Consider the following 17,847-nt stretch of genomic DNA (forward strand, 5'->3'; position numbering starts at 1 on the left):
CCCAATTATATCATGGTCATTTGCCAGCATTGACAGGTTAAGCTGTGATTGATGTTTGTAGCGCTAAATTTGACTGGAAGGGGTAAAATGGCGGTTATTCTCGTCAGCTGCCACTTGTTAGATCTAGCATTCAGCCCGCTTTAAATCAGACACAGAGATAAAGTAGTGCGGGAAGGTTACATTTATTTGATTGAATTATAACAATTTTAATGAATTAGAGAGAGAGAGAGAGAGAGAGAGAGAGAGAGATATGTGCGTATGAATTACCATTCATTGTTTCTATACTAGCAACTCTACTGTGAGTTGAATCAAGTCCCTTTTATTCTATAGTCTTTGGTTGAATTACTTCCTTGGTGAGTAATATGTAGCGATTCAGTAGCGAAGTTAATGTATTAATAAAAGTCGCTGGTCATCGTTGACAGCAAGTTTCTGTGCTCCTGTTTCTGTGTGTGTGCAGCACGATTTCCGATCGCTGTGTGCGAGTGACGTGTGTGTGTGTGTGTGCTTCAATGAAAACAGTTGAATTAATGAAAATAATTTTTACATAAAGGTTTATAAATTAATGAATTATAAATAAATTATAAATGTATAAATTAAATTGTGAATTATAGCTACATTTTAAATAAATTATATTTCTAAAAATATAATAATGACCCCTGACTCATATGTGAATTACATAATAACGGACTGTATAAAGTCAATTCAATTATATACAATAATGATTCGTTGAATGAACTTTATTTGGACACTTTTCCAGCAAATATTGATGAATGTTGATTTTCGTAATAATAATTCGCCTAATATTATTTATCATATTATGTAATTAATTTGATTTAAATGTTTTTATCCTTTTATGTAGAAAGTTGCTAAGACGTTGTAAACTGTTTGCTTCTTATTTGCATGGTTGAACTCTCTGCCACGGTTGCATGTTGTCTCAAATCAACATATTTAGTATAATAGCACTTGAATGCGTCGTTGTTTGATCACACTGTGATACACTGCATGTATGCATGTGGATTAGGGTTTCTCTCTCACCGGTGTGAAATGGAAAACCTGAAGTAGAGCTAAAAAATCCAGAGTGATCACATTCTTTTGGATGTATTCTCAGAATCAGTTTGATTCCCCTTGTCACCGAATTGTGCTGAAATGCTAAGAGAATGTCGAGGTCTGATATTTTAGACTTTCCAAGAAAAATCCTGAGATAAAATTGCACACCTATGGATACATAAAATTCCAGGCTGCATCACGTCAAAATGTTTCCTGCGAAAGCATCACTTCTGACGGATGAATAAAAAGTGTTCTTTCTCTGAAGGCTGAGGCTGGTTTCCAAACTGATAAGTGCGTATTGTCTCCAGACAGAGCTGAACGCAGGCCGATACTTTGTTGATAATTATGTTAAAAGAACACGCCAATTTTTTGGGACTTTAGCTTATTATTATCCCTCAGAGTTAGATAAGTCCATACATACCCTTCTCATCTCCGTGCGCGCCGTAACTCTGTCTGACGCACCCACCGCTAGCCTAGCTTAGCACAAAGACTGGAGGTAAACGGCTCCAGCTAGCATACTTCTCCCAATAAGTGACAAAATAACGCCAACATTTACATGTTGTTATTTTTATACATGTTGTTATTTATGACCTTGTTATTTGTACACGCTGTGACTATACAAATCCCAACATGTAAATAGGAAAATGTTGGCGTTATTTTGTCACTTATTGGGAGAAGTATGCTAGCTGGAGCCGTTTACCTCCAGTCTTTGTGCTAAGCTAGGCTAGCGGTGGGTGCGTCAGACAGAGTTACGGCACGCACGGAGATGAGAAGGGTATGTATGGACTTATCTAACTCTGGGGGATACGGTGAATAAGCTAAAGTCCCAAAAAGTCGGTGTGTTCCTTTAAAGAAAGTGATGCCTCTCTCTCTCATGTTTTTCTCTGAACATAATTAATCAATTGTTACTGTGCTGATATCAAATGATTATTAGTATTATCAGTGTGAAAAGTTACAGTGAATCTGGCAATCTGGCAAAATCAGTATATTTACATAGAAAACGTATAAAATATGCAATATAAAATCATTTGTGACTGTCTGTGTTTGAGTCCCAGTCCATCTGTGTAGACAGATTGCATCATCGCAGCGATGCTGTGTTGAACTGGAATCAGTGGAATGTATTCTTCACATCTGTCTCCTCTTCTGCAGGAGTAACATAAGAAGACATGAAAAGCTTTGCAGCGCTGTTGAGTTTGACTGTGGTCCAGTGCAGACTGTGGGGAGGCTGATATCTGGATTGAAGATGCATTAAGTGCTTTGACAAATGTGATGTCGGCTGTTTACTTTTTGGCTGAGAAAACATCTTGGATGTCAAGTGAGGGGACTACTAGCGATCCTATTGTTTTGATAATGAATGCCTTTCTTCTATGCTTTCTACTAAATCAGTGGACTGGAAAGGTTCGTTTTAGTGTATGAGATTTATGCATCAATATCTGAGTTAGTTGTGTACCCTGTGTCAAGCACAATTGGTGAATATTAAGCTTCTGTTGCAATTAAATCAAAGAACTCTTCCTTTTCTAAATGAAGTCATGAGTTGTATTTCCAGAGAGCAGAAGAGTCATCTTGAATTAACATAAAGGATGTTTAAAAAAGAAGCTCTTGTATCAGTGATATGCTTTCAAATATAAAAACACTGGTATTTGAGCCAAACGTTAACTTCGCTTAAGCGTTTTGGCCTTGACTTGTATTTCTCTCTGAAATAAAGGAACAGTCTGTTCTCAGTCATGTTTGATCAAGGTCATGGTCAGTCCGAGGTTACTTTTGGATGCTGTCATATATTTTGTTCCATATCAAAATGTCCTTTAGATTTTCTTTTAACCTTTGACATCTTCATGAGGTTGCTGGACGGTGACGACGGAATTGTGCCTCATTTCATCAGAGTTTGAATAAAAACGGGATTTATTTTGCACAAATATAACTCAAATAAAAAAAACAGTCTAATGTGTATGAGCACAAAAGATGATGCTAGGTGTATAAACGATGATGATTTAAGAAACATTAGTCAGTGGTGGATAAATAACTTCAGCCATTGTCCAATCATCTTGTCCTATTTCAACCTGGAAAGCAAGATCTAAAGATAATTTAATAGGCCTACATGGTAAATGCAAACTATTAATAAACAGACTAATGCAAGATTCTGACCTGAACACTATTGTGAATCCAGTCCTGCAGCTCATTAGTTCTTGAACAACCTTTAAATATATATATATTTTTTTTAAATTATATATTTTCTTTAAATGTCTTCTAATTGAAACAATAACAAATGTTAAATAAAAGGGGAAACATTTTTTATTTTTTTATTTTCAAGAGGAACTCGCAACCTCAAAGAAGAGGACACTAAAATAGCTGATTAGAAAACATGGAGGTTGAAATAAAATATTCAATGGTTGAAAATTCTACAAGAACATTTACTCTGCATGTTAATGCAAATGTGAACAAATGAACCTATAAAGAATACAAAATGCTGTGGGAGAGAGTGAGACAGAGAGACATATCATGTATCATACCATACAAGATCTAAAATATTTAACTAGGTATTCGGCTTCGGGCACATCTCTACTGATTGTGATTGGTCAATAAAGCTATGATGAGTTAAACTAGTTATTTTTATGCATTGAAATTTTTTTATTAATCTAAAATGTAACTTTAATATTTACTTTTAATTTAAAACATTGTCTTTCTCAAACATGCATACTAAGTGCATGCTTTTGAGTCTTTCAGTGTGTTGTATTTAAAGGGTGGCAATGTTTGCTGATGTTTGTCACTAGCACATTCCCCCATTAAAGTCAATTAGCACCATTGTCCCGTGTGTGAAGGAATCAGTGTTTCTGTTTGCAGACCTCAGAAGATATCCTAATCTAGTCTTGGGTTTGACAACACCTTGCTCAACTAGTTTCTCCCTCCCTCTCAAGCCCTGCGTACACTACACTTATCTGTTTGACAAAACAAAGTCACATGCTTAAGGAGAGGCCTATTACATGCTTTGTTTTGTCTTAAGCTAATCGAAGACAGACCAGTCATTTACGCACAACCCACCAAGCACGGTTGTGTAGATTATCCCTTCTTCTCATTTTAGAAATGACAATTGCGTATACCCTGACAATTTCCCCAAAATATATATTTTACACAGTTTAATGTATAGCCGAACAATTAATGGTAACTCACTCGTGCACAAGAGACTGAACGTAATTCAATGCCCCAATATCAGCCCAGGCTCATAGGACCTCAAACGTACCTGTGGCAACATTTCTGCAAAATCAAAATGCAAATGTGACAATTGCTGAAGCAACCATGCCATTTTAGCTTGATTCTTGAGCTCTTTTGTTGTGACTCGTGTTTTACTGTACTTGTGCAAGCTTAGTATATCAGAAAAGCCAAACATATGGAGCTGGTGATGTGATGCAAACTCCAAAATATATGCGTTTACAAATCATGCACTGTGGTAAAATGCATTTTGAGGTTATATTATGATATATTACAAGAAGCCGCATGAAATATCCATTATCTGCCCCTGTAATAATAATTGTGTGTGAAAAGAATGAAAAGTGCTTGCTGTTTTACTGGCTCCAGTGTTCATTTCTGATGGAAACTGCAGTGATAGGCTATGTATGTATTGGTATGTATTTTTCATTTTGCAGAAATGTTGCACAGGTACGTTTTTCCAATGAGCCTGTGTTGCCCGATATAGCATAATCACGGCGAAGCTCTTTTTCGTTCTTCGCTTAGAAGTAAAAACAAGTTGGAAATACCTTTTCTTTGCAGCAAAACACTGTTAATGAGTTTAGAGTTTGTGGAGCTGGAAGTAGGACTACGGTTCCCAGCATCTTCCAGTTTGTGTTTTCCTGTTTACTTTTGTTTGTAGCCAACATTTAATTATGCATCTTAACTAAGTGTCTTGTATTTTTGAGCAAAGTGGAATTAAATGCAAAATCAAAAAAAATTATCAAAAATAAAATATTTGCAATTTAAAAAAAACAACAATCAAAATTACATTCACACGTCTAAATCCGTTCAACCGAATCGTGTTGCATGTTCCATAAATCATTTGCTTCCCATTCATGCTAATCAGAAGCTGTACTTCTAACTTTAAAAGTAAAAAATATCTTTTTTTTTCTTTGGTAATGTCTTGCTTGAGAAACCAGGACTGGCGCCCCCTCAAAAAAGGTGCATGATACCCCAATGCTTATACCTTAGCAAGCACTACTATTAAAAAAAAAAAGTGCCTTTTTTCAAATGAATGAGCATCCTCTGGTCTTCTGTCCGCAGACTCTGGCTGTTCATGCGGTCGCTGAAGCTCTTTGATCGCTTGCTACTGAATTATTATCAGTGCCAGCCGTTTGTTGCTCTCTGTCATTAGTCAGAGACAGCTCTGTTTTAACCAGGAACTCTCTGACACTACTTTATTCTGTCATCTAAACTACCTTTTTCATTTTAGGAGAGAGAGGAGGTGTGTGAAATGCATCTCAAGTGTCTGAAGTTTGTGAGGCTGTTGATGTTTTCTTGCACGTGTGTTTGCATGGTTCTCAGGGGGACACTGTGGTTATGTGTCATACACCAGTAATGGTTCATGATGGCTGGTCCACCTCCTCCAAAACCACCATGATTTAACTGAAACCTCTGCATGCAACATGCTTTATATAGTCACCATCTGGCTCTCTGTCCCGATAATCATAATTTAACATGCAAACTGTCGTCCTTTTTTCTTCTAGTCTTCTCTTAGGTGGTTTTTGGACATTTCCGAAGTGGGTGTTAGGATTTTTTTTGAAATGGACAAGGTATAGGCTTTTTTTCCATTTCTGTACATATTTGGTCTTGTAAACTCTTTGACAAGGCCTGTAATACAGTAGGGCTTGTGCTTTGTCAGTACTTTCAAGCACATTTATATCTTATAATTTCTGCAGTATCTGGTGTGTCTTAAAGTTAGTTGTGTGTTGGCTATGTGTGTGTGTGTGTGTGTGTGTGTGTGTGTGTGTGTGTGTGTGTGTGTGTGTGTGTGTGTGTGTGTGTGTGTGTGTGTGTGTGTGTGTGTGTGTGTGTGTGTGTGTGTGTGTGATGCAAGAAATCACAACCAACACTTTTCTCATCTGATTTAGTGTACAACCTTTTAACTTTAATGGTGAAGCAAAGGACAAAATACTGTAGAATAAATTAGATTAAAAAAAAATAGCCACAAGCACATTTTTGATTTGTACAACAAAGCAATGCAACATATTGGTATCTTGATTTCCATATATACAGAATAAAAAATATATTTTTTATTCTTAGTCCACTTATTTCAGTGTCAATTATTTTTTAATAACAAACAAACAAACAAACAAAAACATATACAACATGTCTTTCTTTTATATATTTTTTTCTGAATTTGTATTTTTCTTTTCCATTTTAATAGTATTTTTCTTTAATGAAATTTTTTTTGTTTGCATTCCCACCAGGAACATACTGAAAAAAAGTAAACGTTTCTTAGTCCAACTGTAACACAAAAGTTCCTCTTTTCTTTTCTTTTCTTTTCTTTTCTTTTCTTTTCTTTTCTTTTCTTTTCTTTTCTTTTCTTTTCTTTTCCCAAATTGCTTCATTTTATTTTCTCCAACATTGCACAGTGGTAAAATATTTTGTGTTGGGAAGCGGAAATATTAACATATACAAAACAAAAACAGTTTTTTTTTTTTTTTTTGATCACTGAAGATCCTTTTAATATTTGGTGGGGGAAAAAAAAATTAAATGTCTAAATAATAGTAATTAATCTCCCAAGTCATTAAATATCAATGCTGCACATTCACTTTTGTAACAATTCATAATTAAAAACAAACTCTAAAAGGTTGGTTTAAGTGCTGTATTAACCATTTCGATGGCCAGTCACGTATGGACTGTGCAGCAGTGCAAAAGCACACACAGGAGTGAGCCGCTGTGGGACACTGAGACACTGTTTTAAAGGTCTTTCGGTTTGCTAACCTGGACATCTTTGTAGGGAGAACAAAGCAACCTTCTGAAAGACATATTGGTATCTTCTGAACAACTGTTCGGAGACAGCCTAATATGGTAGGCAACGCTAAACTAAATTCTTTGGTGTTGAGTAAAAATCCAAAACACTATTTTGTAAAATGCATGTGTATACATGGTCCTCTGATGTAGTGCTTGTCATCTCTGCCTTCCCCTCAAACCTCCCTGTTTATTTTTAACAATCTCATTTGTTAGACTCATGCTATGTAGGTACGCCTGTTCTGAAGTGCTTCTAGTCTTTCTCTATAAACATATTTGTATATGTGGCTACGCTGATCAAAATGTTGATATAGTGCAAAACTGTAAACGTTTTAACGTCTCATTTTAAAATAACAAAAAATGTACAGAAATCAAAACAAAATAATAACATTATCAACAATAGTCAGAATAATTAGAATAATAATATAGAGAAATGTTTGGTTCCAGCAGCCCGTCAAACTTCTTTCAAGTATCTCTCAACACACACGAACAGACATGCACACATACGAATACGAATACTCATAGGCAGACTGTACATACACACACTTTTGTACACGGACACACACAACAAACATATAACATACGTACAAGGTATAAAAAGTCAACAAACGTCAACTTTTTTTTAGTGTGTAAAAGTAAATAGTTAAGAAACAAAACAACACCTTGATGAAAAATATATCATAATACTTGACAAGTTGCATAGTTTTGAGATTTTCTTTTTCAGGCACCTCATCTCTCTCTTCCTGCAGTGCATGTTCGCACTGCAAAATAGGCCGCATAAATACTCTCTGACCTTGCTCCCTTTGCTTTGTAACAAAAATATATTATATTTCTTTTCTCTTTTTGAAAGTGCCACAGAGATTACTCTGAGTTACAGATACCCATTGTAACGTGATACCCATTGGATTCTAAGATGACCACGCACAAGTGGTCGAGAGAAAGAGAGGCCTGTCTACGTGAGAGTTTGTCTTGAGGCAGTGAGATAGAGATAGAGGAGCCCTCCTCTCCTCCCTCTACATCTCTTCTTTTTCATTCGTTTTGGGGCTGAAGTTCTTGCCCCTACCACCCAAACTTGCTGCGCTGTCTCTCCCTTCCTACCCTTCCTCTTCTCGCAGCGGTCTTACGAGCATCCGCATTCTTCTACAATCATGTTCTGGATGTCCTTTTTGACGATTTTCTGCTCCTCGTTGTAGTAGAGCATGGACATGGCTCGCAGACGAGTCGGCACGCAACAGGACTTGATGTTGGTGAAGGGACTGTACCCTCGCATGCGGTAGTGGTTGATGACTGTGGAGTGGAAGGACAGCGAGTTGCCGGTGATGCTCGCGACATGGCTGGGACAGTCACCTTCGCAGTAGTTGGCATGATACCCTGAGGGCGCGATGATCCAGTCGTTCCAGCCGATGTCTTTGAAATTGACATAAAATTGCCGCTTGCAGCAGACGCGTACCTTGCCGTCGCATTCGAGACCTCTTTTGCGACGTCTCCTTTGGGACAGATCGTCCATCTGTCGCACCACGGCCATGAGGAAAGGTCGATGGGATTGCTCACGTTCGCCGCCTCCCGGAGTCACAAGTACTGGTGTGGCCCGGGCATCGGCACACAGCGGGCAGGAGATGCGCAGACTCAGCGTGCTTCCCCCATTCTGCAGCAACGCCTGCACACTGGCCGACACTGGAAATGTATGCCAGCCGCTACGCCGTGTGTCCAGAGATTTCTCTGCCAGAACCTTCTCCCCCGTTCCCTGTTGCAGGAGCAGCCGGATGGTGACGTTAGCACGGGTGCGGTTGCCCTTCGGCAGTCGCAGAAAGAGCCAGACGTTGGCTTGCTCCACTAAAGACATCTCACCGCCTTCCTTGGAGATGAGAAAGTTGACAAAGCCTGGAGCTTCACCTGTAGGACAGGAAGAGAAAGAAACATCGGAGATTAGTCAAATGTGCTGATCTTTTGTTATTGCACTTGCATCTCACTCTAGCCTGAGGCTCTGGTTGACTTTGGATACAGCCAAAGCAGAGCTGACACTGGGAGTGGTGGCATCAGTGGAACAGTTTAGCTTTGTGCCAACAGTGACCAGTTTTTCAAGGTTTCCGCAAAACAATCTCCGTCTGTTTTGTGCGACTATTAATAAAGTGCAAAGAAGCATGTAGTCATGCATCCTTTTCCTGCACGTCAAATGCAAGATGTGAATCAGCCGTTCCTATACGCACACTCGCAAACAAACAATCCCTCCCATTTGGTTCTTCCTGTACCACCTTGGAATTGAAATAATTGAGGGTTTCAACAAGACTTTAAACCAACTTCATCACCTCTCCTGGTAGTTAACTAAGCAATTAAGAGTCTGCTCGCCTGGAACAAGTTTTTGTTGAACGTAATGACCATGACAACATGCAGCATGCAGCTGGAAGCAGTGATGTGGCATGTGGCTTGCTGTCTCATTGGATTGTAAAAGATTATTCTCTCTGGCTTTGATTCCCACCGTGTTATAGACAGAGGCAAGGCCTCTGGAAAATTTCAGTTCACGGATCATTTGGGAGCTTCTAAACAAATCCTCTCAATTTACTGACTCAACCCGTTTTTAAGCCACTAAACCTTTGTTGGGACATTATTACTGGCTGGTCTAGCTGACTGTTGCTTACTTATACTGAAGCTGAGTTCTTGTAAAAGTGGCCACCTACCAAAGGTTTAGAATACACAATGATTCTTGCATGTCATGGCTAATAATAAGAAGCCTCTTGCAACAAGTATTAAGCAATATACTCTGGAAAAATATTGCACAAATACTACATCTATCACCTACCACAACACATTTACAGGGCTACGACGTAATAACAATGGCGTCAAGCTACAAGTGTGTATGTGTGCGAGAGTGTATTTAAGGATCCCTGGCCCAAACCCATCTGTCCAAACACAGCCGAGCTTCACAAATGAAGTCTTTTTTTCCCCAGTAGTGGCTAATGCATTGTTTCCCTTTTAATCTGCACCCAGTGAAAGAATCAAGTATCGTTAGCATTTGCTAAGCTGAGTAAACCCCTTCAACTGCCCCTCCAGAGACGAGGCCCAGGTCCAAAGAAGAAAGATCACCACCGGAGCTTCGCAACTCTGCATGCTTCTGAATATATTTGCCAGAGAGCAAAGAGAAATTTAGAAATTTGAAGAGAAAGACTAAAGAGCCATGCGGTAATCCCTCAACAATAAACACCAATTTTACCGCAAGGGCAGAGTTTGCACAGCTGTCCTGCACACAAAGATGGAGAATAACATTTACACATTCCTCCCCTCCCCCTTTCCCTGTCTTCAAAAGGGGCGGGTGGCTGAAGTATAGAATCACCTGGGAACTTAAGTGTATTTGTTGGGGGGACTGGGGGATGTCCACTCCTCTTTAAACATGGCTTTAGTTAATGTGTTCTATAATCCCCTTTTCTATCTGGTTTACCTTAGGGGGAATCAGCCCCTTTCATCTCCTTGTTGGCCTCCTGTCATATTGTATAGCTTGCAATGCCCCAGTGCTTGAAGCTAAAAGAATGCTTTTGCAGCAAAGAACTCCACAACCTGAATGGTTGTTCAAACACGCCTCTTTGGATGAAGTTTGTTTGTACTCTTCCTGGTTAGCTGTTATAGAACGCACTATTTATCTTTGGCTAATTTGTTGACAATGCTGATTAAAGGCAACAGTTTTTCCGCACAGAACACACATGCTAGTTCAAAGAGTACAGCGCTAACAGGTGCTTAATGGATCAAGTGGAACGAAGCATCCATTCACATAACAAAACACCAGAGAGCGTGATGTATATTCTCTAGGACTTGCTGACAACTTGGCAACAGTTATTGTTTCAAGGCCAGTACTCACGTTAAATATCAGAAGGGAAGGATTCTAGGTGCTAACATAAAAACACTTCCTGGATCCCTTCGGGAGTTAAAGATTCTTGGCCCATGTTCTTCTTTGACCCAACAAGATATTAAATTAGAAATAAAAGTCTGAGGGTGGAAATATGACTCTTTTAATGGCGTGTGGGAGTGAATGATTTGAGTTCCTCGTCTGTTATGCAACATATTTCAAACACAGTCCCGTCAGCAGCAAGGATGGATTTTACAGACTAAACTCTTGCACTAGAGCACACTGTGAGCTGTAATATCGTAAAGATATTCATATATTTCAAACAATTGTCAATTATCATCTGAATAATTATCGCTTGCTACTATAATGCTTTTAAAGAGAGGCTTAAAACAGTTAAAAATATCAGGAATTTTACATAAGGTTGGATACTAAACCAAATAAAAATAGTCCGTAATGAATGCAACTGAGGTGTTCCAAGAGAAAATATACAACAGAGACCAATACTAAAATCATAAAGCATCCTTTGACATCATAATGTCACTAAATAGACCACAAACCACTAGAATTCCTTTCAGTGTACAGCATGTTTCTGCAACAGCATTCATGGCCTTTTCTACATCCAGCAATGAGAAGCAAACAAACAAAAAGTGCAATTAAAGCCTATTTCCTAACCATAACATTGTAGAGTCTTGTATACATTCTCAGGCGAGGGTCCTTAACACTGGCTAGCCGTTTCATGGTACCACACCTTGTGCTGTAAAGGCCAAGCATGCCTGTTATGTTCTTCCCCAAATGGCCTTGTAGCCTCTTTATCTGGTCCTCATCACCCACAGGCATTTCAGGCACCAACAGCGGGCCTGATTTACTGCCCCCATCTAAATCAGGCACCCCATCTAGCGGCAAAGAATCACCAGCTTCAGCCAGCGCAGCTCCCAGGGAACCAGGAGGGTAACGAGGAGAGTTACTGCTGCCTCCCCCTACTAACCTTTGTGGAACATGGCTCAAGGCCATGCTGAATAACTGAAAGACATGGACTTTCAATATGAGTAGAGAGACTGCGGCTTAACAAAACACGGGGGGACAATTTAGGTCGGAAGCTGCAATTCATATTTTACTTGTTTATCTGATTGATTTTTCGGAATTCAAGGTTGAGATGCTTGCTACCATTCCACCAAGCCTGCATCTGCAAGTAATAACCCACTCTCACGAACAGGTTTGGATGATGCATCAGCTGTCAGAGTAATAAATGAGCTCAGTTGGCATGATGCTGCAGCATCCTTTCTTCACTACAGTACTGTACCTTGAAGCCAAGAAAGCTTTAAGTAGCATATTACAAAATGTCGTGGGCAGTGAAGTATCCTGCAACCTGAGAAAGTGTTTTTTTGACAACACTAATGCCAAGGGATCCTCGGCTAACAAGGAGGCTTTCTAATGTGGTACTCGAATCTGGATAGTGTTTAAAGGAGAAACTTTGTGGCTTTGTAATATGTAAGGTTTGGCAAGCTGGCCATGTAACCCCAAAATAAAACAAAGATACTTTGGAATTAGGCTATTTTATTCCCATTGCCTTGAAATAGAGATTCTTTCAGCTTCACTTTTCTGAAAATAAATCAATATTTGATCTAGAAAAAAATAACTGCTTGCATGAAAAATTGGGACGTCTTCTTTTCTTTGATGTGACCATTCCTACAGGGAGTGATTATAGGGTTTTCCCTGTGATTAATTACTTTGCAAGTAGGAGGAGATCAAAACAAGGAAAATAAGTAAATATTGAGTCATTGTTTCAGAACATGTCAAGCTTTGCATATGCAACCTGCACGCCTGAATGGCATCAAAAAAGGCCAAACACTGACTGAACGCCCACACACATTCACTTCATCCACAGTGATATCATCAACGTGCCTTCTGTTTGAAGATCCTGCACATGGCTTCAGCGGAATTCAACAACCACTTATAGAATAGTCAACAGTTTTGTATATTATATTTATAAGTCTCTGCATTAGTTAAATAATTTTATTTGGAAGCAAAGGCTATCCTTCTAGCAACTTTTGATGGAAAAGAAACTTTTGGAGAATGTTTGGCTGAATTTTATCAATGACCTCTGTTGCAATCTCAAAATTTAGCAGGGACATGGTAGGAAAGAGCAAATTCTCTAGATATGGTTGCTTTAAAAAGTATTTATTTGTCTTTGTATTAGTTAGAAATGTTGTTATTTCTCACCCTTTACAACTGCCTGAAAGTCTGCAGACTGAAAGTATTTGCAGTCATGCAAATACACAAGCACTGATTGCACACATGGCTTCAGGCTACACATATAAATCGAGTGCAAATCAATCTTACCATGTAGCGTTCATTCACCCAGCATGCTGTATGTTAGAGCTAATGGTTTTAAGCAACTATGTCCTACTATAGAAACAGTATGCCTCAGATTCTGTAGTCCTTGTATCTGCAAACTGATATCAAGGTGGTTTCTGAAACAGAACTTAAAAGGACAACAGCCACGTACAATGAAGACTGGAACTATAAACTACCAAGAGACATTCAATTCTATTTAACTTTCTGAAGAAAATATTGTCATAGAACGAATTCTGTGTATAGTTGCATTGCCAGGCACAAACACTGAATTGTTTAATTTTCAAGCCAGTTTTGTCTAACAGCAGCTTATTATTATTGAAAATATTTCAGCCTATGATCATTAAGAAATGTATATTCATAAAAATCTCATAGCTGTATGAGAGCAGATCATTGGACAAGATTCCAGACAGATAGTGTAGAAGTCTAAGACTTACAACATACACATAATTACAGTTGTCTAAACAACCCACTTAACACAACATTACAGTGATGCAGCGCAGCAAAATGTGTCTAAAAAATCATACCAGTATGAAATAAACACCATGAAGAACTATGCATTATAGTATTTAGTAAGTCAATATAATTACAGTTATGTCTCTGCTTGTGATGCAAAGCCCAAAAATAATACCTGGTGCCACATTGCAGACTAAATGATGCTTGTACACCAACTATAAATTATATTGAAATAATTTAGCTACATATATATATATATATTGTGGTTAAATTATTTCAATATAATTTATAGTTGGTGTACAAGCATCATGCAAAGTACACCAACACATTAAAGAATGCATTAATCTTCACTGTAAATGTGTTATGTTCGCCTATTTGCATGTGTCAGCAGTAATTTCCCCTTGTGGTGGATTTGGAAAACAGATATATTTTGGAGACTTTTGGATAGCAGATCAGATGCAACCGAACGTGGTATTTCGCGCCAGAAGCTGATGGAATTTGAGCGGGAATCATCCCGAGCTCAACGATTATCGTGAGGTTTCTGTTAAATAACACTGCGATAGTTTGGAGGAAGGAGGTGAAGAAATCTTCTGTAATCTTAGGATTTACATTTATTTGGAGCCAAAGCCCGTAAGTGAAGATAAGGGGAATTGAAGTGTCTTTAATGTGTTTTAGAAAGGATTTATTTGACTTATAATAATTAATTCGCACAGTCCACACTCTAACCTCAATTATGCAAAGACTCCACCCACTACTTATATATAATGATAAGACCATCAAATTATCTAGTTTGTAGCCAACTAATTGCTTTTATGATGAGCATGAGGTAAATATTTATTAATGTGTGTTTCTTTAGTTCCTTCGAAATGTCAAATTTGAATGATTGAAGTAAACATGACATTGAAAAGTATATCCACAGAAATTGAGCTATGATGTACCATGTGTTTGGTTTGTTCCATTTCGGGTCAGTAATCTGACGTTTTGCAATATGAGCAGATAACTGAGAGCTTGCGATCCTGATTTATTCATTCAGCCTGAGGGGCTGTCCGTCTCCCTCTCAGTCAGTACATCAAGAGCCCATTGAAAACAAATATATGTGTCTGACATTGAGGGAAAAAATACTTGCTCTAACTGTTCACATAATAAAAGTTTGATATAGTTTTGATTACTAACAGATTTAGCTCTGTTTCATAACTAGGTTTTTGTCATCTCTTAAGCATGATCTGAATTTGTTTTATAATGTGACAAGCTGAAGTCTGGCACCAGAAGATTATCAGGGAATGGTTCTCATAAACACGTTCTCACGAGTTCTCACGGTCATAAAAAAATCCCGTACGTATTCAGGGAATTTAAAAAATTTGGATTTCCCAAATGATTTCCAGAGTGAATATAAATTTTACATTTGTAAATATGTCATTGATTAGAACATTGCTCTTTGTGAATGCAGTCTCTATAAAATGATTTTGGAAAATGCTTTTGCAGTATTCATGAATGGCTGGGGTGGGGGAAGTCACGCAAGTGTATTGGTCAAAAATGTGAGGAACCTTGCATGAGGAATGTCTTTGCTGAGGTGGAAAAATACAGTTTTAAGACTCAAATAGAGTTTCAGCGAGTGGCTTATTTCACGCAACATCTATATTTACTCTAGTTTACTTCACGTCTACATTTTAAAATGGCATAAAACTGAATTCATATAATGTCATTCTGAATATAATCATTCTCTCCACAAGGCAGCAGCAGTGTTAAAGTCTCAGCTCCCTAAAATCATGAAACATTCATCTTTTCAGGCAAGCAATCCAATTGCTCCGTTTGCTGCTTTTTAGGTCTGACACATCTGTTGAGAGCTCCTGCAGCACGCCGCGGCTCGGTGTCACTCATGACCCGTTTGAGCTGTATGACTCAGAGAAGAACCCAATCTTTCCTCACATCATGGGCTTGACAGCACCTTTGAACAGCTCTCTCTGCTGCCGACAATACTCTTTCAACTGCCTTTGAAACCCGACACAAAGGCAGTAACTGAACAGCCTTCTATTTCTCATAATACGGAGAAGCCTTTTTTATTCCTCTGTGTTAAGATTTTTATGTTTGTCTCTCAGTCACATAGGGAAGCCACGTACATGTGAGTCTGTCAGTCCCGAGGGAAGAGCTCCTGTGCAGAGCTTACGGCTGAAGCCTGGGGGGCCTTTCAGATAATTACTGATTCTCTAAAGCAGCAGGAGGTTTGCAGGAACCTCGAGAGGGGGGAGTGAATTTGCCGCAGCGTAGTCCCGGCTGACTTTTGTGCGGTGGCAACAGGTTTCCCTGAACTCTTCAAACTGGTGATATTAAGTTGAACAGCTTTTTAAAACCACATCCCATGAGTTGATTTACTTTAAAGTATTAAGGACTAAAGTCTCATTTGAACACTGACACTTTCCCTGAACTCTTCAAACTGGTGATATTAAGTTGAACAGCTTTATAAAACCCCATCCCATGAGTTGATTTACTTTAAAGTATTTAAGGACTAAAGACTCCCTCAAGACATTTGTTAAAAATTCCGACTTACCGGCTTCAGCAAATGTGATGATCTCGGTCTGTTCTGCCTGTTCGGTCTCTGGACGGTTGCTGGCCTCGTCCTCTATCAGAACACTGCCGTCCTTGGCCACGCGTCCCACGTGTACCTTGCGGATGGCATTGAGGAGCGCGGCGCGAGGCACAGGGTGTGTGATGTTGGGGCGTTCTTGCAGGTGCAGCATGTTAAGTATGTGTCTCTTCACTGCCTCGACCACGTCTTGCTGGGCTCCCTCGTCCTCACCTTTCCGGAGCCGTGCCAGCGCACAGGAGGGGCAGTCCGTGGCGGATGCCTGTTCGGATGTTGCCACGCTCCCTTTGGTGACCATGGCATTGGCGTGGATGAGCAGCAGGAAGATCCCGCTCAGCAGAGGGAGAAGGGACATCCTTAAATGAGAGGAGTCAGGTGTCTGCAAAATGAAAAACTTACTTTCAAAGTTCCTTTCAAAGTGAGACAAGAATCCGTCCAGTCGCTGATAAAGCTGTAAAGTCTGTCTGCCTGTGGTTGAGCTTAATCTGACGGACAAAAAAAAGAAAAAAAGTAAGAGCTAAACTACTAAGGGAGGAAAAAGTGAGGAAAAAGTGTAATCCTTGCTGGTGAGTTGTGAGAAGAGATGCTGGTTAAAAGGCAGGAATAGTTCTGTCAGTGGATTTCTCCCTCTCCAGGTCCTTGGGAAGTTTGTATGGGATGGGCAGTCGGCTTCTGGATGTGCCCCAGGGAAGCAGTGCGCTCGTAAGAGGTCTGGGACTGCTCACTGTGCAGGAGTTGAATGGTTTTGTTGAAGTGGGCTGGACTCTCTCGCTGGCTCTTGCTCCCCTGTCTCTCTGTTTCTACTTCTTCTCCTCTCTCTTACACAGTAATTATACTTCCCTCCCTCCTCTCCCTCCCCTCTTCCTTGCTCCCTCCCACTCTTTACGTTTTTAATTGTTCTATTTGTGGGGCAGAGTAACTTCCCCCCGCAGGGTTTACAAACCACGTAGTGGAATTTGCTTCAGACAGAGACATGACAAGTGATTTGCTGTTAAGTTTCTGCTGTGATGTTTCCCTCCCCTCTAGGTTCATTCATTTGTAAGTTTTCCCAGTTTTTAAATGTAAGACACTGCTGTATTAAGCACTCTCTAAAATCTGTTTATATTTCAATAGCTGGTTGAAGAAATGCAGGTCTGGCAAGTAATCAAACTGAGGTATTTTAAAGTACTTGAGAGATGTGCAGTGACATAGCAGTTCCTCGTATACGTATTAGCCAATTCTGGTCAACTGGAGATTGCCAGTGGTAATTTTCAGAGAATTGCATTTTATTTTCTCATTTAAACAGTTCCCTTATTCTTGAATAAGGAACGTCTTGACGTCACTTTGAAGCAGTCCATGTTAAGTATTCCATGCTTCTCCTTTTCTGCCGTAACACATGTTGTGCGCAGATTCACCAGGAAGTGCCCGGAAGACTAACTTCCTGTTTAATTGGCCGAGGACAGATGTCTGGGATTCTCAGTGAGACAGGCAGCTGGGGTTGTGACATCATCAAAGCCTGAGTTGAGGGCATGTGTGGGTCGACCGTCTGCATATCAGCCAAAACATGCATGAGGGATGCCGTTGTCATGCGACTCACAGCGTCTGTGAGTTACGTAGACGT

At 39.4% G+C, this 17,847-nt stretch overlaps 1 protein-coding gene and 1 long non-coding RNA gene across 2 annotated transcripts in view; both read right to left on the bottom strand.

Annotated features, from left to right (window-relative positions):
- LOC309509619 overlaps positions 1-17,847 on the bottom strand; it is a 404,791-nt gene that overhangs the window by 365,275 nt on the left and 21,669 nt on the right. The gene's annotated exons all lie outside the window — the stretch shown is intronic.
- Positions 6,535-17,044, bottom strand: inhbaa (inhibin subunit beta Aa). Its single transcript, XM_082183229.1, has 2 exons — positions 16,212-17,044; positions 6,535-8,916 (listed from the first exon to the last, which is right to left on the bottom strand). Exons 1-2 carry the CDS (start codon positions 16,600-16,602, stop codon positions 8,144-8,146), a joined length of 1,164 nt encoding a protein of 387 aa, XP_082039355.1. The 5' UTR covers positions 16,603-17,044; the 3' UTR covers positions 6,535-8,143.

This window comes from Leuciscus leuciscus, assembly GCF_965113295.1.
Source record: "Leuciscus leuciscus genome assembly, chromosome: 11".
NCBI lineage: Eukaryota > Metazoa > Chordata > Actinopteri > Cypriniformes > Leuciscidae > Leuciscus > Leuciscus leuciscus.

What these genes read in the sequence shown, in the direction of transcription:
- inhbaa (XM_082183229.1), bottom strand. Translation starts at nt 16,602, where the DNA reads ATGTCCCTTCTCCCTCTGCTGAGCGGGATCTTCCTGCTGCTCATCCAC. An exon ending in CATCACATTTGCTGAAGCCG is followed by an intron (nt 8,917 to 16,211) that starts GTAAGTCGGAAT and finishes CCTGTCCTACAG; the next exon opens with GTGAAGCTCCAGGCTTTGTC.